Source organism: Salminus brasiliensis, chromosome 17 (genome assembly GCF_030463535.1).
Source record: "Salminus brasiliensis chromosome 17, fSalBra1.hap2, whole genome shotgun sequence".
In the NCBI taxonomy this organism is placed as follows: Eukaryota; Metazoa; Chordata; class Actinopteri; order Characiformes; family Bryconidae; genus Salminus; species Salminus brasiliensis.
The window spans coordinates 35,945,426-35,967,798 of record NC_132894.1 but is presented as its reverse complement, the minus strand read 5'-3'; the positions used below and the strand labels follow the sequence as shown (position 1 = coordinate 35,967,798).

The 22,373-nt window shown below is 41.1% G+C and overlaps 3 protein-coding genes across 5 annotated transcripts; all 3 read right to left on the bottom strand.

Moving 5' to 3' along the window:
• Positions 1-496: 496 nt before the first annotated feature.
• On the bottom strand, positions 497-4,230 carry LOC140538116 (ras-related and estrogen-regulated growth inhibitor-like). The gene is made up of 4 exons (XM_072660547.1): positions 3,898-4,230; positions 3,533-3,589; positions 2,275-2,348; positions 497-1,401 (listed from the first exon to the last, which is right to left on the bottom strand). Exons 1-4 carry the CDS (start codon positions 4,004-4,006, stop codon positions 916-918), a joined length of 726 nt encoding a protein of 241 aa, XP_072516648.1. The 5' UTR covers positions 4,007-4,230; the 3' UTR covers positions 497-915.
• Positions 4,231-4,840: 610 nt separating this feature from the next.
• Positions 4,841-10,014, bottom strand: mrpl21 (mitochondrial ribosomal protein L21). Its single transcript, XM_072660420.1, has 7 exons — positions 9,936-10,014; positions 8,838-8,898; positions 8,497-8,582; positions 7,805-7,968; positions 7,665-7,717; positions 6,710-6,813; positions 4,841-5,025 (listed from the first exon to the last, which is right to left on the bottom strand). The coding sequence occupies exons 1-7, from the start codon at positions 9,976-9,978 to the stop codon at positions 4,961-4,963; spliced, it is 576 nt and encodes a 191-aa protein (XP_072516521.1). The 5' UTR covers positions 9,979-10,014; the 3' UTR covers positions 4,841-4,960.
• A 2,510-nt stretch (positions 10,015-12,524) lies between these two features.
• slc38a7 (solute carrier family 38 member 7) lies at positions 12,525-20,128 on the bottom strand. 3 transcript variants are annotated; one of them, XM_072660860.1, is made up of 12 exons: positions 19,992-20,128; positions 17,285-17,801; positions 16,957-17,010; positions 16,719-16,863; positions 16,015-16,159; positions 15,441-15,539; positions 15,085-15,142; positions 14,639-14,753; positions 14,018-14,165; positions 13,576-13,775; positions 12,847-12,898; positions 12,525-12,734 (listed from the first exon to the last, which is right to left on the bottom strand). In XM_072660860.1, the coding sequence occupies exons 2-12, from the start codon at positions 17,546-17,548 to the stop codon at positions 12,620-12,622; spliced, it is 1,395 nt and encodes a 464-aa protein (XP_072516961.1). In that variant the 5' UTR covers positions 17,549-17,801; positions 19,992-20,128; the 3' UTR covers positions 12,525-12,619. The 3 variants fall into 3 exon arrangements, with proteins under 3 accessions (XP_072516961.1, XP_072516962.1, XP_072516963.1); XM_072660861.1 differs by having other exon boundaries at positions 19,996-20,128; XM_072660862.1 differs by lacking the exon at positions 19,992-20,128 and adding an exon at positions 19,875-19,890.
• Between the last annotated feature and the right edge of the window lie 2,245 nt (positions 20,129-22,373).

Sequence of the window (22,373 nt, the reverse complement as noted above, 5' to 3'; positions counted from 1 at the left end):
CCTGCACCGAAGTGGTGGTCCAACGCTCACTGTCTTCAAACCCAGACTGAAGACCCTCCTCTTCTGAGAGGACTCAGGCGAAGAGAAGAGTACTATGGTCTCCATATTGACGTGTGTTTGGTAGAGTCTAAGATTAGAGGAGCTTTGAATTTTACTCTAAACTAGCTGAGGGTCTTCTTCAGTAAACAGTGAAGCTCTTCTGTGAGTCTCTCTGGAGAAGAGAGTCTCATAAATGCTATGAATGTAAATGTTCCCCTGCAAGCGTGTTGAGGTGGTTGTGCTAGCAGCAGTTTGGGAAGCTGTGGAGGAGATTCACTGTGTTTCTTTGTTCACTTACACACACTCAGAACATCAACAGTATGTGATATTTAAACAGGGGTGCGTAAACTTTTGCATACTGCTGTATATAAAACAAAGAAAACCAGGTAACTCAGATAAATATTCCCAAATGAAGCCAATTATCAAACGAGCTACGGACAGAGTGCTGAGAGCAGACTAAATCATATGGTAATATTTAATACTTCATATTTATATCATTATTTTACAGACACACCGTTTCTCTATTCTGAGCGTCTCTCACTCGCTGCTGATTGTGGATGAATAATTAGGAATGCAGCCTATCAGAGTCAAGTGTTATGCTATGGACACACCTACACTCATGTGGCTGGGCTTTTAGAGGGCTGGGCGATTTAATCAGAGACACAGCTAAAAATATACAAATCTAATCAAACCATTTGATCTGACCCACAGAACATCCATGATTGATCACAGCACACATGAATTAAACATTCAGTGATTGGCCAGAGGGCTCATCTGCATATCGTAAACTTCTGCAGTTTCGGTAATGTGAATCACAGCCCTCCAGACCGCCCATCACTGTTCATCAGTGTTCTTCAGACCCCAGAGAGACAGAGCTCAGTCAGGCAGGAGGTCTCTGAAGGAACTGAAGCTGAAGCTGCGGCCGGTGGAGGCCAAGGCGGAGTTGGAATGGATTCTGGGAATTTTGTCCATCAGCCTGGAGACGGTGCGTCGACGGAACGAGGGCAGAGACGAGTCCATCTGCTGAATGACATCGGCGTAGAGGGCGTGAAACACCCCCGCCGTTTCCTCCCACCCGTCCCGCACAGAGACCTCACGCAGTGGGACCTTCAGGCCGCGAGAAAGGCCCTCGCCGTCCTCTGTGGAGACCATCCGGTCGAACTCCAGGTCCTTTTTATTGGCCACTATGAGCATGGGAGGCGGGTCGGGGCAGCTCCGCCTGCCGCTCGCTGTGTGGATGTGGTTCACCAGGAAACAGAGACGCATGACCTCATCGAAGCTGCAGCGGTCAGTCACGGAGTAAACGATGATGAAGCCGTCGCCCCATTTGATTTTCTCCTCCACCATCAGCGCATCTTCCTCCTGGAGGCAAACGGAAGGAGACAGAAGGATCAGATCAGATCAGATTGGATACAAAGAGGCCTCATAAAAAAACATCACCAGCAAATCTGAGCTTTATTATATTATATTACATTATATTATTTTATATTATATTTTAGTATATTTTATTATATTATATTATTACATCAACCTCACTTTTCCAACTTTCAGTTAATTTTTACAAAAGCAGCAGCAGCAGCTTTCCTCTAAATAACAACAACAACAATAATAATAATAATAATAATAATAATAATAATAATGTTAATAATGTACAAATGTAATTCTATTATTACAATTCTTTTTTTTTTTTTTTTACTTTTTTTTATTACTTTTTTAAACCTGTTGTCACAAAGCAGCTTTACACAATCAGTAATTAGTAAAAGGCAGAAAAATCAATAAAATAAAAAAGACAAACAATTATTAATACTATTACTAACATTATTTTATCATATTATTATTAGTATTACTACTAGTAGTAGTAGTAGTCACACACATGCATGCAATATTTCCTTTCCAGCATAAAACTACATGTAAACTACATGATTTTGTCCAGCTAACATTAATAAAGGCTGATCTGACGTATCTGATGCCTGATGCTAGTTGAATCAATGGCTTTGCTTCAGTGCTCTAATCTGTGTGTTGGTGGGTTTTACGGTTATAAGTGACCTTAACTCAATATACAGCTCTGAGCCGTCATTAGCTTGTCTGCTGAGTAGCTGATTTTCTTTTTTAAATATTGTAATAAATAAATAAATAAATAAATCACCTGCATGTTCTGCAATATTTGTTATTTATTTATTTATTTTTATTTATTTGTTTCCACCCTGTCATATTTCACTGTCTTATATTTCTTACCTGTCCTGCAGTGTCCAGGATCTCAAAGACTACAGCTTCGCCCCCTATAGTCACTTCATGTCTGTAGATGGTTTCTGTTAAACAGTAAAGGCCACATTTACACCTGATCAGCAACACAAACACAGACTACACACACTAACACACACTAACACACACTACTGCACTATAATCCAACATACAGATTTAATAAGTTATGAAATATACAGATCTACACACTGCTATTACACAGAGGCGTATAGGTGAATGGGGTCAAAGAGCATGTTAGCATGTTGCTAAGTCCAATTTTAATTAATAAATGTATTAATTTATTTTATATATATATATATATATATATATATATATATATATATATATATATAAGTATGATGTGGATATTTACGTCCAACCACGTGTTTTCTCACTTGGATTTTGAATTTCATAGAATTTGATGTTGGGGAATAAATATGGGGGCTGTTGAAAAGCCAGAGACTTCACTGTATGGCATCCCCTGGACCCACGATGCACCAGAACCACCACTTCCCGCTGAAAAGGACCGGGACACGCTGTGCTGCCCTTAGTTTTTGCAGCTTGAAGTTTGTGAAGATGGGACCGACCTCAAATGGCTCGGACCGTCTGGACGGCTACCTTTCAATAGCTTAAGCATGAATGGGCGGGGCTAAACTGCTGTAGGCTGAATAAAGCAATTCATCAAAAATGATTGGAAACTGACACTCAGAATCTGGAGCTGGCGTAATCCTGCTCATATTGATTATGTGGACGTTTTCATTTGTGATTTCTATTCTGTCAGCTCTCTCTCCACTGTGTGTTCATCCACTGTCCCCTTACAAACATACTACCACCTGTGTGGTCACGTGACTCGGCCCGTCCGGTCAAACACCAGCAGCTTCTATAATCATCCATTAACTGAAGTCGAACTGTGAGAATTGTGATACTGATTTAGGGTCATATCGCCCAGCTTTTCCATCATATTCATCTTTTATAAAATCTCTGATGCTGGCGGTATCGGCTCTGCACAGCATGATCATATCGGTCAGTCCTGATGCACAGTGCTACTGAGACCGGCCTTCTGGTGTTCAGTTCAAATATATAAATATATAAATATAATATATAAATATAACATAAATATATTAAAACATAACAATTTTACTCCTAAATATTTAATCATTACTTCAATATATTTTATTTACACAAACATTATTGTGATTATAAGTGTGTGTAAGTGTGTGTGTGTGTGTGTGTGTGTGTAGCTCACACCTACCCAGAGTTGGATCATACTCCCCTATGAACCTCTTGGTGATAAATCGCACAGCCAGGGCTGGAAAAACACACACACACACACACACACACACACACACACACACACATATGAATGACAGACACTGTGATTGATGGTCATACAGAAGGTAAAACGCCCTTCGTCTTTCAGCAGAAGACCCTCAGAGCAGACCCTGATCCCACAGCATCTTAATTAAGACTGAATTAATGAATCCTAATTAAACAGACAGCTGATTAGACCTCACTGTGCATTAAAGGGTGTAATAACGCATTAATTAGGCACACACACACACACACACACCCCCTACAGTGTGAGCTCTCAGTGGTCCTGGAGTAACGAGGTTTTACCTGTTTTGCCCACTGCTGATTGCCCCAGTATGACTATCCTCACGGTCCTCGCGGAAGGGAAGCTTCCGGTCCTCCTTAAACTTCTCGATAAAGCGAAATTTGAACTCATGGCAGTTTAATCCTCCGCATGTCCCCCCGCTCCGAGACCGAGCAGCCCCCGTCTGCAGAGCCAGCGACAGACCCCAGATAATTACAGTGTGTGTGTGTGCGCGCGCGCGCGCTGAGGATACGCACACAACACCGCCCCCTAGCGCCCACACACACACACACACACACACACACACACACACACACACACACACATAAACACAGTCCCACCCCCTTGTGTGTGTGTGTGTGTATCACATCTTCAGTATTTCAGCTGAGAAACATGTTCATATCAATAACACACAGCTAATCTTTTATTATAAATATGTTTCATAAGAATGATCAATAGTGGCAAATCATCTGTATTAATCTGAACTGATATTAATATCCAGTATGAAGCTCTAATAGCATTAATATCCAGTATGAAGCTCTAATAGCATAAATATCCAGTATGAAGCTCTAATATCATTAATATCCAGTATGAAGCTCTAATATTAATATCCAGTATGAAGCTCTAATATCATTAATATCCAGTATGAAGCTCTAATAGCGTTAATATCCAGTATGAAGTTCTAATATCATTAATATCCAGTATGAAGCTCTAATAACATTAATATCCAGTATGAAGTTCTAATAGCATTAATATCCAGTATGAAGCTCTAATATCATTAATATCCCGTATGAAGTTCTAATATCATTAATATCCAGTATGAAGCTCTAATAACATTAATATCCAGTATGATGGTTTTTATTTGTATTTATTAATCCTGATTTATGAAACAATACTAGGTGCTCCTGTCTTTCAGGAGCAGAGTCGTTGCAGATGTCAGGGTGGTCTGCACCTTCACATATAAAGGGTCAGTGGCAGCAGGAGTTTCCCACAGCAAGGCTTTATTAAACGTATACACAGGTCTCAAACTTCAGTTACCCCCCGGACGGGAACACACACACAGTTTATTTACAAGCATGGGGCAGGTCACATTAGTCTCGGCGACACCTCGACAGTGTTGATCCGGAGCACCGTCTGTGGCTGTATGATGACTGCAAACACACACACACACACACACACACACACACACACACACATTACTGTAATCATATCAAAAGCAGGACACCAGCAAGTCTCTATGCAGCACATGTGTGAGTTAACCTCATGTGGAATATGGATGGAAACTCAACAGCATTACAGGAACACGCAGAGAGAGCGAGGTTCGAGGCTTTGCGTCAGTTCTTACGCTCTCGGCGGTCCATTTGTTTAACAGTATGGGCAAACGCACCCCAGTCTCCTGCTGGAATTCCAGCTCTGCTCGCTGGTGACGCTCAGAAAAGTGAAAGCTGTTAGTGGAGCAAAACCATGTTCCTGTTTACTTCAAGCAAATCACCAAAACTATATTTAGCTGGTAATTGGCATTTGGGCATGCCCAGGAATTTAGGCCACTCGCTGAGCGAGAACCTCCCTGACGGTAGCTGTGGAACCGTGCACTCTCACGGAGAATGGAGACGTGGATTACATGAGCCCGACATGGCAGAGCGCTGTGACTGGTACTGATCTTATACTGACCTATACTGATTACACATCAATATGCAAATTACTGCTCTAATGAACCACTACGGTTGGTTGGTTGTTTGTGTGCTGAGTCCAGTCATGCATATAATCAAATAAATCAAATTGAGGAACATGTGATGATCAGTATCTGCTAATCATTCATTGTTATTGGAACAGCTGAACTTCAGACTGACGTTTAATGAGGCGCTTGCTGTTCGTCACACAACAGCAGAATATTTCGACGGCTGCGCTGAAACACCTGCGTTTGATTAATTTTAGGGATGTATAATGATAGCTGTATGGAAGACAACTGGTCAATATTTAAAGCTGGTGTTTTTACTGAGCTCCAGAACAGCAGAGTGTTCAGGTGATGCTGGACTACTGTACCAAAGTACCTGCAGATACACTGACTTTCAAATGTTTGAAAATTAATTTGGTACTAGATATATTAATACATTAATATGTATGACTGATTCTAATAATCAGTATAAAGTTATAAAGCTGCAAAAACACAAAAAAGTAATAAAAATAGTAATAGTAATAATAATAATAAGAAGAAGAAGAAGAAGAAGAACAACAAGAAATAAATGTACATAATTTATATTTTTTTTTCCCAAAATATAGAATTAACTAATATCTAAAACAACAATTTAGTTTGGTTTAAAATATTTATATTATCGTAAATTATTACTATATAAATCACCATTACACAAAACTGTCCGATTCACATTTAATCAAAAACTTATTTATTATATATGTTATTATATATAGAAAATTATAAACAAATAAGTAAATAAATAAATAAATAGATAAATAAATAAATAAAATTATATATAACAAAATAAAATCTATATTTCCATGAAAAGTGACTTCTGAAATCAGATTGATCAGATTGATCACACTGGCAACATAGTGCACAATGCGAGGTCTTTTATTCATTTATTTCTTTTTTTCTGCAGATTAAAAGCTTTAACCCTGCACTTCAGGCTGCAGCTCTCACCTCACATTACAAGTAGAGTTATAAAATATGCAGACAGCCGCGACTGAGGCTCATTATGAGGTCCGGTGGGTGATTAAGGCAGAGCGTGCAGGAACATCCTTTAGTGAGGCTTTATTTCCATTTTAGGCCTGAAGGCAGAATTACACAGTAAATCACCACCTGAACCCCAAACTACTCACTTCTCTTCTTCTGGAACCGGTGTCTCTTCTTGAACCTCATCTGGACCATAGGCCAGGACTCTGTCTTCTCGATGACCGTAGCCTCGACTCTGACCAGATCGCGGCTGGGTGTGAAAACAGCAGAGACAGACGGACAGACAGTGTGAAAGCTGAGAGAACAGAGCCTCCCTGTGCAGAACGCTGAGACAGACTTCAGCAGTGCTGCAGACCTCAGCTGAACATTAGGGGTGAGAATGTGGGGCGATGCACTGACGTGAAGGTGGGGGTTCACTGAATTTGGCACGTTGGAACTGATTATAACCTATAATACTATAATTCAATAATAACAATAATGATACATTAATATATTGACAATAATTAACATATAGAGGTTTTAGGCTCTTGATCCTAATCCTTCTCTAAACCATGAACCTCTCAGCAGTGAGAGGGTTCTACAGTAGAAGCTCCAGATCTCATCAGATCAGATAAAGCAGCTGAGGATAAATCCAGTAAAAAGGAGAAACAAGAGCTTCTCATTCTGAAGAAAGAAAGTAGTGAGATCTTGTCGGTGAGCTAATCTGAAGAACAGAGCTCGGTTCCTCCAGGGTTCTCCTGGACGCCCCCCAGTCCAGCCAGCACAGGGTGGAGGATGTGTTCAACTCCATCAGCAGCAGCAGCAGCAGCAGCAGCAGCAGCAGCTCACCTGATTTACCATCATTAAGCCCTGATTTACCACCAAACCAGGTGTTGATCTGAGGAGAACTCTAAATAATACTAGACTCCATGAGAGAGGAGAACTTTGGAGATGTTCTAATGATGAACACAGTGATGGAGAACCACCACCACTTTCTGTAGGAGTGATATTATTAGTGATTATTCTGATTTCAGTGATTTACTGAGCAGATCAGCAGATTAACAGTCTGATTTACACAGGGGGCTAAATCTACTGCACTGTACTGTATTTATTCAGTAATACCTGAGAAGAGGTTTCCCGATTAGTGTGAAATCCTCTCCTCCAACCAGCAGCACCTGCACACACACACACACACTTAGCATCAGCAGGATGAGGCAAAACCCCGGTACAGTGGAATTTCAGCAGGAAGGTGAGATTTGCACCTTTTCCAATACGATCTGATCCCCACACTCCGCCTCAATGTGGTTCTCAATCAGGATCAAATCTTCGTTGGTCACTTTCCACTGACGGCTGGCGAAGTGGACAACCGCGAAGAGCCGCCCATATTCTCCGTTCTTAATAAGGGTGTTGACCTTCTGGACAACCGCTACAGGAGAAACCGGACACAATTACACAAAACCAATTACAGCTTAAACACGATCACAAAAAGACTTCATCAATTCATTTATTCATGTTTGGCTTTTATTACATAAAACCTGTAAAACATTTATAAGACTTTCTATATTAATAAAACACGCCTTATTTATTTATACAGTAAAATATGAGTATACACAACTATCAATTCAGCTGAATCATGTTCAAACAGACTTGACTTGAACAGAAGCTGAACTGAATCATACCAGTGAATCAAAGTTTACTGAATCTGAATTAATTTACTGAATTAATTAAATATTCTTATAATTCATTACAATTCTAAAAATAAATAAATAAAAAAACAAACAAACAAAAAAAAACACCTTCAGCTTGACAACCTCTAAATGAATTCATCCAATTTAATATCAAAAAGGGTTCACAGCAGAACTGTTAAATAACTGCGACAGCTTTAATCTGCTTAATTAAACACACGTACTGTCAGTGGATTCCACAGTGAAACAAATACACAAACAAAACCTGCCTTGATGTCGCTTCTGCTCCTCCTCTTTGTCGAATAATGGCAGCTCAGGCCACGGCGGTCTGGACAACGACGTCTCTGGAACATAACTAATATATATATATATAAAATCAGGAAAAAAAAACAGAAGTTGAATTAATGAAATGCATTTAATTACATAATTACAACAGTCTCACACAACAAAACCAGGCTATAACAGTGACTGTGTGAGTACATGTGTCTACCTGCAAAACTCTATATAACATTAGAATAAACCCAAATAAACAAAGTACTGAGCATCACTTTATTCAAATAGTTCGGGAAAGACAAACACGGTGGTTTAGAGGATTCAGGTGGACTCTTACTCCGATGGGAAGACGGTGCTTTTAGGCCTCTGGCACTGTGCGAAGAAAGGAACTGCACATCCTGCATGAAACAGAACCACATATCACATTTAAGGTAAGGTACACTGTACAGCGAAATGTGTCCTCCCCATTTAACCCACACACACACACACACACACACACACTAGTGAGCTAGGGGCAGTGAGTACACACACCCAGAGCAGTGGGCAGCCAACTCCAGCGCCCGGGGAGCAGAGAGGGTACAGGGCCTTGCTCAAGGTCCGCAGCTTGCCGAGCCCGGGAATCGAACCCACAACCCTGTTATCAACAGCCCGGAGCTCTAACTGCTGAGCCACCACTGCCCCTTAAAATCATTTATTTATGTATTTATTTATTTATTTATCAGGTTATCACTGAATTATAAAGCTGTCTATTGTATTAAATCATCCAAAATAATTATATAACACACACACACATACAAAACTACATTTATTAATTTGGCTCTTAATGTACTGATCAGTAGCCACAGTAAGAGCAGGGGTGGCCCATGTTGCCTGGCCCAGGACACAGAACCAGTGATTTATAACAATCATATTTCAGCTAAATAACATGTTGACTTGCTTCACAGTAGAATTTGTGTATTTAGATGTTTTTAATTCACTCTGCAGTTATTTAGACTTGATAACGAGGCTTCATTTGGCTTCTTTTTCTAATTCTCCGGTCCACCTTAAGCAGCGCACAGTTACAGTCTGGCGGCGGCGGCTGCGGCTGCGGCTGCGGCTGCGGCGCTATTTAAGGTGGACCGGAGAGATGCAATACAAGCCAACACAACTTACAATTCTGCCCGATATATTTATGTAACAGAATAACAGTTACATAAACAACCTGTCGAAACTCTGCCTGAGCCACAAACAAACAAACAAACAAACAAACAAACAAATGTTTAAAACCTAAAGCAGCAGGAGCCACATTAAGCAACAGCGCTCAATGACAAACCGCTGCGCTTCACCACAAGCCCGCATTTCCTCAATAAAACACCCCGCACTGGTTAAACCGGGTGTATTCTTTAAGATAAGTGTGTTATAAATGTTTAAATTGTTTACTGTTGTTAATATTTACGTGTTTGTTGGAAAACCGTTCTCAACACCATGCGGGCTGCCATCTTGCCACGGTTTCTTCTTTACGGACCGCAGCTTCATGACAGCTGAGCATCGCTGCCCCCTGCAGGCCAGCCCGAGTACTACTGAATATCAGCGGTGATAACTTAATAACGGTGTCATTAATAATGTCAAAAATAAGTGTTTCTTATTATAAGCTTAATTTGATTTAATTTAATTTAATTTAATTTAATTTAATTACAAACACTTTTTAAAGTTTTAAGTCAAGTTTTAAACCCTCTAACAGCCCGTCTTGTAGTCATTGTTTTTGTGAGGTCATAAAAATCTACACATATTTACATATCCCCACCCACTCAGACTACAGAAGCTTGCCCCACCCATTTATGATCAGGTTCAGGGTGGTTTCTGAATGGCAGCCAATCAGAACAGGTCATTTTTTGAATATACTGAAATAGTGTATATATCAACTATATTCATTACTTCCATTGAATTATTATAATTATTATAATTGATATCCCAAATATTAAAATGAAAAGTGTACCAAATTATTTTTGACTATGTTCAGTAGACTAACCAAAAAAAGAAAAAAAAATAGAAACCCACAAAACAAATGTATAATATGGGCCCTTTAATATACATAATCATTTAATTTAATAATCTTGTCTGAAGAATATTTTCAAGCTGGGAGTCATTAATTTAACATTTAACTTTGGTCACATGGGACTGTTGGTTTTTAAAACCGTGGAAGAACCCAACTGAATAAAAAGTGTCAAAGTTACATATAATTAAAACACAGTTCAACAAGTTCTGTAGCATTTTTGTCATCAAACAGAATTTAGTCATCAGATTTTAATGGGTTAATTATTGTAAAATATGGAATATCAGTTTTTCAGGCCTTGGTGTGGTGCTGAAAAGTCAAACAATACATATTAGACTGCATCAATTCCCTTTACTGATCATAAACAAAACTCACAGAGTCAGAATCACAAAAACAAACAAACAAAAACCTGTAAACCTTGAACATGTACTGAGTTTGACACGAATCACTGAGAGACGAATTCACCCGAGCGGTTTAAACACAGCCAGTCCGAGACTAGTAGAGTTAATCACTACAGAAATAAAGTGACCGACAGGGATCTGAGACCCAGGGAAGGGACTGAGATTTAAGGGAGCACTCCGGGCAGCAATCCCCCCCCTCTGCTGAGGACACACCCTGAAGGTGGGAGGAGCCTGTGTTATAGAAAAACACTAATATAAAGCCCGCCTCCCAAATCCACCCTTAAACAGCTAGAATCTTACATAAGCTCCGCCCATCTTCAAGGCACATCATCAGAAGGGGGTTTTCCTAGTCTAGATGGAACGTCCCTTTAAGACTGAAACAGCACTCGTCACATTCACTTTCACAGAGCAGCAAATCACCTTACAGTAAAAATTAAAATAACTCATAACATTATAAAACTAATTTAACTTGTGCAGCTAATTTTGTTCTCATTTCAATCCATTTACCAGCTGAGGCTACTGAGGAAAGAGTCCCATTTTTGTTCGATTCAAGTCAGAATTAAATTCAAGTAAAATTATTCCACAAGAAAATAGTTTGGCTTCAAGTCTGGAACACAAAAACACCAGGAAATGAAAAAAATCTGATAAAATGAAAAATCCTTCAATTAAACAGAAATTCCACCTTTTTCCCCAAATGACTGCATAAAAAATCTGAAGCAAGCAGACTCATTCAGAGTGGGTTTGGTGTGAAACGCTCGGTTCTAGATAACCTCCCCCAGTCAGAGCTGTTCTACAGTGGAGGTGAAGGGAAGCAGACGTCTGAAGCTCTAATAAACTGAAGCTCCTCACAGAAAGTTCTTCACCTAATGGTGATGAAGACGCTGCCTGATGCCTGAGACACTGTTCTACCAGAGTTCTGAGAAGAGCTCGGCTCTAGAACCTGCTTTTAGAACCAGATCATTAAAATGGTGGAGGGATACATGCTGCAGGGTGTAGTGCAGCTACAGAAAGTAGTCCCTAAAGAGAACTGCATTAGTTCAGATTCTCTATTCACTATTTTACCTTCATCATCATCATCATCATCATCATGATTCCATATAAAACTCAGAAGACTCGTGTAGCTTCACTGGTGGGTTTGGATAGGAGATAAATTATGGGCTGTATCAGTGTTGTAGTCATGGCAACGATGCCTTGTACCATTCACCTCCACTGTACAGAGGTCAGAGTGGGTCAGTTTCTCTACAGTGAAGCTCAGTTTCACACTGAACCCCCGACTCTGACTGAGCTCAGCTCTCACTCTGAATTATGCAGAGAATTTAGAAAAATTGGTGGAATTCCTCTTTAATAAAAATCTAATTGGCCCGCACACTTAAAATAGTGTTTCTAGTTTCTGATTGGGGGAAATAACCGCACACACAAAGCGTGTAGTGTGTTACGCAGTGGTGTCCCATTCACTCACAGCTACAACAATAGGAGAGTTCATGCTGCATGCTGATTGGCTCTCGGCCTGATTAAGGAGGTCTGGACGCAGAAGCTTGTGTGTTTGATCTGAGTGTTTTTTTTACAATTGCAGATTTAAATGACTGTGAAGATTGAGGTCAGTGCACGGACGCGCGGTCAGTCCACGGGTGTGTTTCAGCTTCGTCTCCGCCTTTCAATCGGTCGGTGACCAAGACTGTCTGGACATTAGCTGTCTGCGTGGTTGATGATGTCTTTGTAGATGGCGTTTGTTGTGGTCTGGCCAAAGATGAAGGCTCCGATTGTAACCATGACGACCCCGTAAGCCACCAGTCCTTTCCAGCTATGGAGAAAATCAGAGAGTAACGTAACTACTGACCGTTCAAGTGCATTTAGGAAGTGTTTAATTAATGATTATTAATTAATGCTAATTAAAAAGAGCACAGTGTATTTACCTGGCGGAATGAACGTCATGCTCCGAGAGTTTAGCCTGAATTAAACACAAACCTGACGAACAGAAAGGAAAGAGCAGACGGGAATCATCTTCCCTCCAGAGTGTGAAATATATACATCACTGCTTTCAGGCAAAAACCTTGTATCTCCAAAACAGCAGCTTTACAGGTGAAGGAAAAAACTTTAACAGAAGTTTAATAGAAGCAGTGGTTGGTGTGGTGCAACAGATAACACCACTACCTGCCAGTAAGCTACCACACCACAATGGGAGACTAATGGGAGACTGGGGTTCGATTCCTGGTCTGGGTGGTTATGCTGCGCTACACCAATAAGAGTCCTTGGGTAAGACTCCCATCACTACATTGGCCCTCCTCTGTAATACCAGTAACCTTGTAAGTCGCTCTGGAGAAGAGCGTTGGCTAAATGCAGTAAATGTAATGTAAATGTAAACATTTTTTACTCCAAGTCATTTCAGAGCGTTTCTACTGGCCCGTTCATCATGAAATTCTGATACAGTATAAAGAAAAACAGCCAGTTTTACATTATGGAGAAAAGAGAAACAGCAAAAATGGAGATACAAGGTTCTTGCATGCCTTTGACAACACATACTGTCTGTAAATATTAAAAATGCAGAAGATAAGAGTTAGGATAAGACTCAAGACAAATGCAGAACAGTAAGTAAAATGAGTGATCAGTTGTTGAGCTGCTTTAGGGCGGTCAGAACAGCATACCTGGAAAGACGAAGATGAAGCAGGCGGCGAGGCCCCCGATGAGCGATATGACTCGCCCGATGTCGGGGATGAAGAGAGCGAGGAGGAGTGTGAAGGAGAACCAGACGATTGTTTGCAGCACCCGCCGTCTGCGCTCTCGCGTCACATCTGTGTCCACCTCCTCACCTTTAAACCGCAGCCACAGACCCTCTATCACTGCCCTGCAGCGCGCACACACACACACACAGACGCACACAAACAAGGGGTGTTAAGAACTCAATTCAGTTCTGATTTAATCAACATACAATTCGACTGAAGTGTTTGGTGAACATTTATAAGTGCTCCTTTATTTTTATTTATTTAAATTATTTATATTAATTATTTTTTTGCCTGTAAATCACACAGAGGCGCCTTTCACAGCCCCACAGACAATCAGATAAAAAGTGGCTTTCCATCGTGTTACCTTCCACAGAAGTGCAGTATGGGATAGGACGTCACCACGCAGATGATGATGAAGGCTCTGGCGATGGCCACAGCGACATCATCTGACGGATACGACATCAGGACATCCTGACTGACATTCGAACCAAAGGACAGGAAACCACTCACACCTACAGAGACACCAATTCCGAATGATTCAGGATCCGCTATGAATGATTCAATATTCACTGCATATTGTTTTCTATATACATTATCAATCAATCAATCAATCAATCAATCAATCTCTCTCTCTCTCTCTCTCTCTCTCCCTCTCCCTCCCTCTCTCTCTCCCTCCCTCCCTCCCCCTCTCTCCCTCCCTCCCCTTTTTCCCTGTCCTGAAAACTGACCCTTACATCTAAAGGATCTAATAGATCCCCTTAATCCTGCATTTCTAACAACCACGGCCAGTCATACACACTTACTCAGTCGCACACGCACACACTTACTCAGTCTGTCTCTCTGTCTCTCTCTCTCTCTCTCTCTCTGTCTCTCTCTCTCTCTGTCTCTCTCTCTCTCTGTCTCTCTCACACACACACACACACACACACACACACACACACACACACACACACACACACACACACACACACACACACACACACACCTGTGCCTGTGTAGACAAACAGGCAGATGATCATGCCGATTGTCACCACGCCTCCCCACGGCCGAATCTCAGCTTTCTTCATGCTATTAAACACTGGAACACTGCTGACATGACACTGAGAGAACAAGAGCGCAAGAGAGAGTTTATTGATCAGTTTATCAATACTCCTTATTTATACAATCAGTTATATTCAGAATATTTAATATAACATGTTCTCAGACTGACCAGAATAAAACCTCTTGGCTATTTCTAGGCAAAACTCTCAAAAAGCTAAAAGAACATAACCACTACTCCACTACTGAGTGAAACAGCACACAGTGTAAATACTGTCATTTAAAGAATCACAATATTGGTCAAGTTCATGATTCCATTATGCACTCAATCTCTCTCTCACACACACACACACACACACACACACACACACACACACATACATAAACACACACCTGGAAGCCAAAGCAGATTGTTGGCATGGCGTTGAAAACATCAGTCCAGGATGCAGGGCTGCAAAACACACCAGTTTTAATTACAGTAATGATCTGCTGACCATGACCCTTCATTTCCACCAATACTGAGATATATACAGTTCCAGTGTATATACACAGTATACACAGACACACATACATACACACACACATACATACATACACACATACATACATACATACATACATACACTGTACATATTGTGTGTATGTATATATATATTTATGTTGTGTATGTTTGTTGTTTATGTTTATTACATATACAATTACATTACATTACATGTAGTATTTTACAGAACAGGAAACGCAGTGCAGACCTGGTTGGGATGTCTCCTGGAGAAATATTTTTATCAGGCCAGAAGTATTTGATGATGATAATGATGGTCACGTACCAGGTGCCAATCACACTCAATGTGCTACGAGTCAACCAATCAGAACAAACACATTAAAAACACCCACTGATAGCAGCAAAAAACACCACATTATTTAATCAAATTCAGACACATAATTCAGCAAATAAAAACTGCGGCAGGTCTGTACGTATATAATCATTAGTCCCACCTCTACATAACATACCGTCACAGTCATGCATAAACCTTGTATCTCCATTTTATTCTGTTTTTCACTTTTCTCCATAATATGAATCTGGAGTGGTTCTTTATACAGTATTAGAATTTCAACCAATAGAAATGCTGTAAAATGACATCGACTTCCATTGAAAGTTCAGAAGGTTTTGTCTTTGTTTGTAAAGCTGCTGTTTTGGAGATGGCAGGTTTTTGCATGACACCTTAAGCTTGTATTTGCTGATTCTTCTTTTTATTCAAGCTTTTAGTCCAATAAGAAACCAAATGTAAAAGTGTGAATCAGTGCAGTGTGTGAGATGTGGATCACCTGGCGTATTTCTGGAAGCCGATTTCTTTAGGAATGGACAGTGGAAGTATGATGAGCACAGAGGTGACCGTGATGGTAAACCTGCGGTCTGTGAACCAATGAGAGCTCACCGCTGCCTCAGATTCGTGGGTCATCGCTCCAATCACTGTCCACAGAAAAATAAATGAAAGAATTGTCCATAATTCTCACCTGAGCTCAGTTCAGGTACCTTTACTGTTAAGCTACGGGCCGGAGCAAATTAAAGCAGTATTATGTGACAAACTTTTTTTTTTTTTTTTGCTTGTGGGCTCCCCCTACTGTTAGGGAGAGTAATTAACTTTTACTGCACTGCTGCAAATACTAATCAGGCTTTGAGCGCCCCCTCATGGACAGCTGTACACATGCATTTCTGGACAGTCTGAGAGAAGCTCCAGAAGCTTGATCTGAAGGTAGAGCAGCATGTGGGCTGAGGCGGTAGAGTAATACTACAGGGTTTTACACTAATATGACTCTATGGGTTCTGCAGTTACACAGCAGTTCTGGAGAGAGGCCTGTGTATGCAGTCTTCTTACAAGTGCAATTTAATTTAGCAGATTAAAATTGCAGTGGTGATGCTTAGCATTTGGGTAATCAATCAATCAATCATTGCAACCAGTCAAGCACCACAGATTCAGACTTGAAACAGGGGTCTAGACTTGTGTGTGTATGTGCATCAAGCCACTCACACTTGTCCAGCTGATCTCCGATGATGATGAGGAAGGCTATGCAGGTGCCGAAGGTGTAGACAGCGATGGCGATCTCACATATAACCCCCAGAACCTTCCCACACACCGCACGCACCACCTCCTGATACGTGCTCTCGTTGCTGACCTAATCAAACAAAAACACAATGGTAAAAATGTGTGTGTGTGAGTGAATGAGTAAAGTATGGTGCAGCATATGGTGCATAGTAGAGCTTCTTACCTGAGAACAGTAAGCCAGGATCACCAAGCCTGTGATGATGAAGATCAACATACACTGCAACAAAATAATTATAGTAATAATAAAAAATGATTAAAAGTCTTTGTTATTATACATTAATAAATAAACAGAGTTATTGTTAGTGTAAATGTAAATGTAAACAGCACTCTAATAGCTCTAACAGCACTCACTAATTGCATTTCAAAACTGCTCATCTGTCAAGCACGGTGGAGGTAGTGTCAGGGGCTCAAAGGTCTTTCACAGCAAAAATAAAACAGTTGGCTTTGCTGTCCTAATACTTTTGGTACACATACGTATACATATATCTCACCATCTGCAGCACCACTCCGGCCGTCACTCCTCCGGCCATGTTAAACGCAGCAGGGAAGTTGAGAAGCCCCGCCCCCAAAGCAGCATTCACCACTATAAACACGGCAGCAAACGTTGAAGTGCCTCCCCTGCACTGCTGTGATTGGCTGGGAGCCTGAATGGAGTCCACACTGGGGCTCTGCAACAGCCACGCCCGCTCGCCAGCATCTTCACTGTACCCCCAATCCCCAGCATCGCTGTTCACGGCCATATTCAAACGAGACATTCCACTCAGTTTTCGCGTACACACACTTACGAGAACAAGCTCACACACACGCAACAGTGGCGAGGAGTGACGACTCGGGGTCAGTCTGGTCAGACACAGATGTCACTCAGGACATTTTCACATGGAGGCCAAAAAACGCCATGAAGCGTCACAAGACATAGACAGAAACAAGCAAACACACACACACACACACACACAGTTCTATGGTGTGACAGGGGAAGAGGCCGCAGTCAGAGCTTGGTGAGAGCGGGGCCTACAAAAGAAGACAGAAACAGAAACCAGCAGTTTAGACAAACAATTCTGTGTCTACCTGTAATTAACTTTTATCAATGTATCATTAGAATAAACCTTAATAAACAGAAAGTCAGTGGTCAGTGAGAGCGTCTACCTGTAATTAACTCTATATAACATTAGAATAAACCCAAATAAACATAAAGTCAGTGGTCAGTGAGAGCGTCTACCTGTAAATAACTCTATATAACATTAGAATAAACCCAAATAAACATAAAGCCAGTGGTCAGTGAGGGTGTCTACCTGTAATTAACTCTATATAACATTAGAATAAACCCAAATAAACATAAAGCCAGTGGTCAGTGAGGGTGTCTACCTGTAATTAACTCTATATAACATTAGAATAAACCCAAATAAACATAAAGTCAGTGGTCAGTGAGAGTGTCTACCTGTAATTAACTCTATATAACATTAGAATAAACCCAAATAAACATAAAGTCAGTGGTCAGTGAGGGTGTCTACCTGTAATTAACTCTATATAACATTAGAATAAACCCAAATAAACATAAAGCCAGTGGTCAGTGAGGGTGTCTACCTGTAATTAACTCTATATAACATTAGAATAAACCCAAATAAACATAAAGCCAGTGGTCAGTGAGGGTGTCTACCTGTAAATAACTCTATATAACATTAGAATAAACCCAAATAAACATAAAGTCAGTGGTCAGTGAGTGTCTACCTGTAATTAACTCTATATAACATTAGAATAAACCCAAATAAACATAAAGTCAGTGGTCAGTGAGAGTGTCTACCTGTAATTAACTCTATATAACATTAGAATAAACCCAAATTAACATAAAGTCAGCGGTCAGTGAGAGTGTCTACCTGTAATTAACTCTATATAACATTATAAATAAATAAACCCAAATGAAGGTAGTGGTCAGAATGTGCTGCTGATCAGTAAAGGTGTGGATATGCTGGTAAGAAGGCAGTCAGAGGAACACTGGGTTAAAGCTCAGATGGCTCCATGCCCCCTGCATTGCCCTATAGCTTCTGCACCCCACTAGTTGTTGAGTAATCCAACTTCCTCCAACCTGAATGGCTTTCTCTTGGGTCATATTTAGCACTGTTTATATATATATTTATTATATTTATTATATATATATATATGTAATTAGTCAAAGAGACTGTCTTGGTAATGGATGGACATTGTAAACACTGAGCTTCCTCTAAACAGAAAGGCTTCATTTAAGCAAATGGTTAGGCTAACAAACTAAGGCCTAAAATCACAATATATAGCTAGTTTCTGAGTGTTTTTGTAATATTACCGGATTTTAAAGAGTAAATGATTTTATTGTAAATGTTCATACACACTACTAGCTAATTAGCCAGCTAGCTACTTTAGCAATACCTAATTCCCAAATGGCCCGTAAGATATAAAATGCTCAAACCCGCTCTGATCGCGCTTATAACTGTTATATAATCGGTTTAAGTGGTTTCTGTTTGCGTAATTTTGTTTTAAACAGCTTTAGCTTAGCCGCTTAGCTGTAAACTCTCTCCTGTGGTTGATCAGCTATCAAATAGCCTGCGCCTAAAAAGCAAAGCATCATGGGAGTTGTAGTTCCTTAAGACGCTTGTTCAGCTCTGCCGGCGGTTCTGCCGCGCGTCTGGGAAAACTACAACTTCCGTTTTGTAACCCAAACAATTCGAACCGAGCTAAAGAGGAAAAACAAACGTTTAAAATACAAAAATATAGAAATATAATAACGCTAGTTGATCCGTAATGGGTAGAAGAGATGTTTAAACAATGTAAAAGAGTAGATGTTAAAGTAAATGTAAAGGAGGTGTGGAAATAAGGCGAAAACAACAATAACAGGGGCAGAGTCGGAACTGTGTCCGGAGATAATATGAAAATCTGGACTTTAAGGAACTGTTCCGAATCAGCACTGACTTTATTATTCATTCATTTTACTGTAGCTAATCTAAACTAGGCTTCATCAGGTCCGTGTAAGCAGCTTCTCCGCCCAGGGTTTATTACAGGCACCTAAACGAGCTCATATTGTCCAGCCTTCTATACAGAACCAGGTCCAGTTACCAGCATGATCTCAGATCCGAGCCACCCAGTTCAACAGCACTGCAGTAGCCCCAGTGTTTCCCTGCCGGGCCCACCGGTTCTGTCTCCCGCGTCATTTTACAACCCAAACCAACGTACCGACCTGCTCAGCTCCTGTCTGCCCGGTTCCGTAGAGAGGTGAAGAGGCTAACAGCAGCACAGACCGGGTTACTGGTCGGGTTTGAGCCCTTTTGTTCCCACAGAACAAGTCACCATCCTCAGGCTGGACCTCACCTCCTGCTGCTGAGACAGCAACACCAGCATGTGACCTCCATGTGATCACCCCTGGAAGCATTATGGGCACTGTAGTCTTTCCTCCAGCTGGAGCCTGGATCAGTTTGGAGGATGATGATACAGAAGCTGATAGATGATTAAATGGCCCTTACACACCAGTGTTACACACCAGTGTTACACACCAGTCAGCCACAACATTAAACCACCTGCCTGATATTGTGTTGCCGGCCAAAGCAGCTCTGACCCGAAGAAGCATGGACTCCACAAGACCTCTGAAGGTGTCCAGCTGTGGTCTTGGGTGCCAAGACTAACACTAAGTGCTGTAAGCTGTGAGGTGGGACCGCCATCAGCATCAATATGCCTTGGGCACCCATGACCTTTTTGTAGGTGCTGACCACTACATACCCAGAATACCCCAATAGACATGTCTGATATTTTGGAGATGTTCTGACCAGTCACCTTCAAGAACTGACTGTTCACCTGCTGCCTAACATTATCCAGTAGCTGCTGTAGATGAAGATAATCAGGGTTATTCACTTTAACGGTCAGTGGTTTTAATGTTATGGCTAATTGGTGTACTTTTCCTGCCATGTAGTGCACTGATCAGGGAGTGCTTGGGCCTGGAGAGTGAGCAGGATCACAGGAGTGAGTGTGTCTCGTTAAATAAGTGAAGTGAAAAGTGGAAACTGAATTTGCTGACAGTCACAAAACTACAGAACAGCAGAGCCGGCACACTGTGTACCCCTCCACCCCCCCAGCCCCCCAGCCCCCGAGACTATCACACTGCTGAAATCACTGACTTCAACAACCGCCGTCACTGTTAGCAGCACTGTCAGAACCGGGTTCCTTAAACTGAAAAGCAGAAGTGAAAAACACACAGACGCTCACATTTGCGACAAACAGGCGTTATTGACCTTTGAGATGGTCTGCTGTGGTTGGAGATGACCTGTTATCTGTTATACACTCGTCACAGGGGTCCGGGGTGACCTGATCAAAGTGGTCAGTCAGGACAAAGAGAAGAGCTGAATCTAACAGGCTGAGAGATGCCCGATCCAAATCTCTGTATTTGTGGACTCTGGTCTCGGGGACTAGGCCTTATGTTCTGTGACGTTCACTGAAGTGCTCATGTAAAAGGGCGCTAGGCTGCAAGGGTTTAAAAGGGGCTGATCAGGGGGGTCTTTACACACTTAAAACTAATCAATAATCACTTATTTGTTATGATAACTGATAAATAATAAATACATAATAAATAAATAATGGAATAACGTAATAAATAAATGTAAACAAATGAAATATATGACATAAAATGTAATTAATTGAATGTAATTATGTTCATTGAAATATTCATATGATATAAAGAGTGTTTAACAAAACCAATGACATTTTAATAAATTGTGTTTTTTTAGAAAATGATCTGTTTATTTTCACTCCCCAAAATGTTTATTCCAAGAGAAGATCTGCAATAAAAAGTCTCAGTCAGAGGCTCAGTCTGGATCTGCTGACTCTGCAGCACTGTTGAAATTAAAGGCCTTGCAGTTCACCATATTGACCACTGGGGGGCTCTCTCTATCTCCACCATTCTCTCTCTCTCTCTCTCTCCTTCATGTTAGAGTGCACTCTCTGATTCTGGGTGGGGGTTTGCTCGTCCCCCAGCTGTGTGTTTTAAACACTACTGAAAGATGAATGTCCTGCTGATGTTTAATTGATGTTGCTCTCGGATTGCGTGTAGTACAGCAGAGAGAGAGAGAGAGAGAGAGAGAGAGAGAGAGAGAGAGTCTCCTTCTGACTGACTAGAGTTTTTTTTTTCACTACGATGTTCATATTAATATCTGCATATCTGTCCCAGCACTGAACCGTCACACACTGGGCTTTAAGGTAGAGCATCTTCAGAGAACAGAGAACTCCCTACCTCCTCCCAAAAGTACTGGATGGAGCTCCTCCACCATCATTCCAGAGAACACAGTTCCTCCACTGCTCCACAGCTCCTCAATGCTGGGGGGCTTTATACCCCTCTAGCCCACGCCTGGCATTATTAGGCAGCATGGTGCTGATAGGCCAATGATGTGGAGCTGCTCCAGAGAGTCCTATTCTATTGGCAGTACTTCTCTACAGGGCCTAGACACGCTGTGTGTAGAACTGTTCACTAACAGGCTGATGAACTACACTGGGGTAGAGTGAGAATCTCCTTAGATTACAAGAAGCTAATTTGGTGAATGAAGAAGGTGGGCAGGTGTGATCTACAGGAAA

Coding starts and splice junctions, on each gene's coding strand:
- slc38a7 (XM_072660860.1), bottom strand. CDS start 17,548: ATGTCTCGTTTGAATATGGCCGTGAACAGCGATGCTGGGGATTGGGGG. Junction 17,011..17,284: donor CCGGAGTGGTGCTGCAGATG/GTGAGATATATG, acceptor ATTTTGTTGCAG/TGTATGTTGATCTTCATCAT. Junction 14,166..14,638: donor GTTTGTCTACACAGGCACAG/GTGTGTGTGTGT, acceptor GTGTCTCTGTAG/GTGTGAGTGGTTTCCTGTCC.
- LOC140538116 (XM_072660547.1), bottom strand. CDS start 4,006: ATGAGTTCAAATTTCGCTTTATCGAGAAGTTTAAGGAGGACCGGAAGC. Junction 3,590..3,897: donor ATCAGCAGTGGGCAAAACAG/GTAAAACCTCGT, acceptor GTGTTTTTCCAG/CCCTGGCTGTGCGATTTATC. Junction 2,349..3,532: donor GGAGTATGATCCAACTCTGG/GTAGGTGTGAGC, acceptor ACTGTTTAACAG/AAACCATCTACAGACATGAA.
- mrpl21 (XM_072660420.1), bottom strand. CDS start 9,978: ATGGCAGCCCGCATGGTGTTGAGAACGGTTTTCCAACAAACAC. Junction 7,969..8,496: donor GGAGCAGAAGCGACATCAAG/GCAGGTTTTGTT, acceptor TTTCTCCTGTAG/CGGTTGTCCAGAAGGTCAAC. Junction 7,718..7,804: donor ATCAGATCGTATTGGAAAAG/GTGCAAATCTCA, acceptor GTGTGTGTGCAG/GTGCTGCTGGTTGGAGGAGA.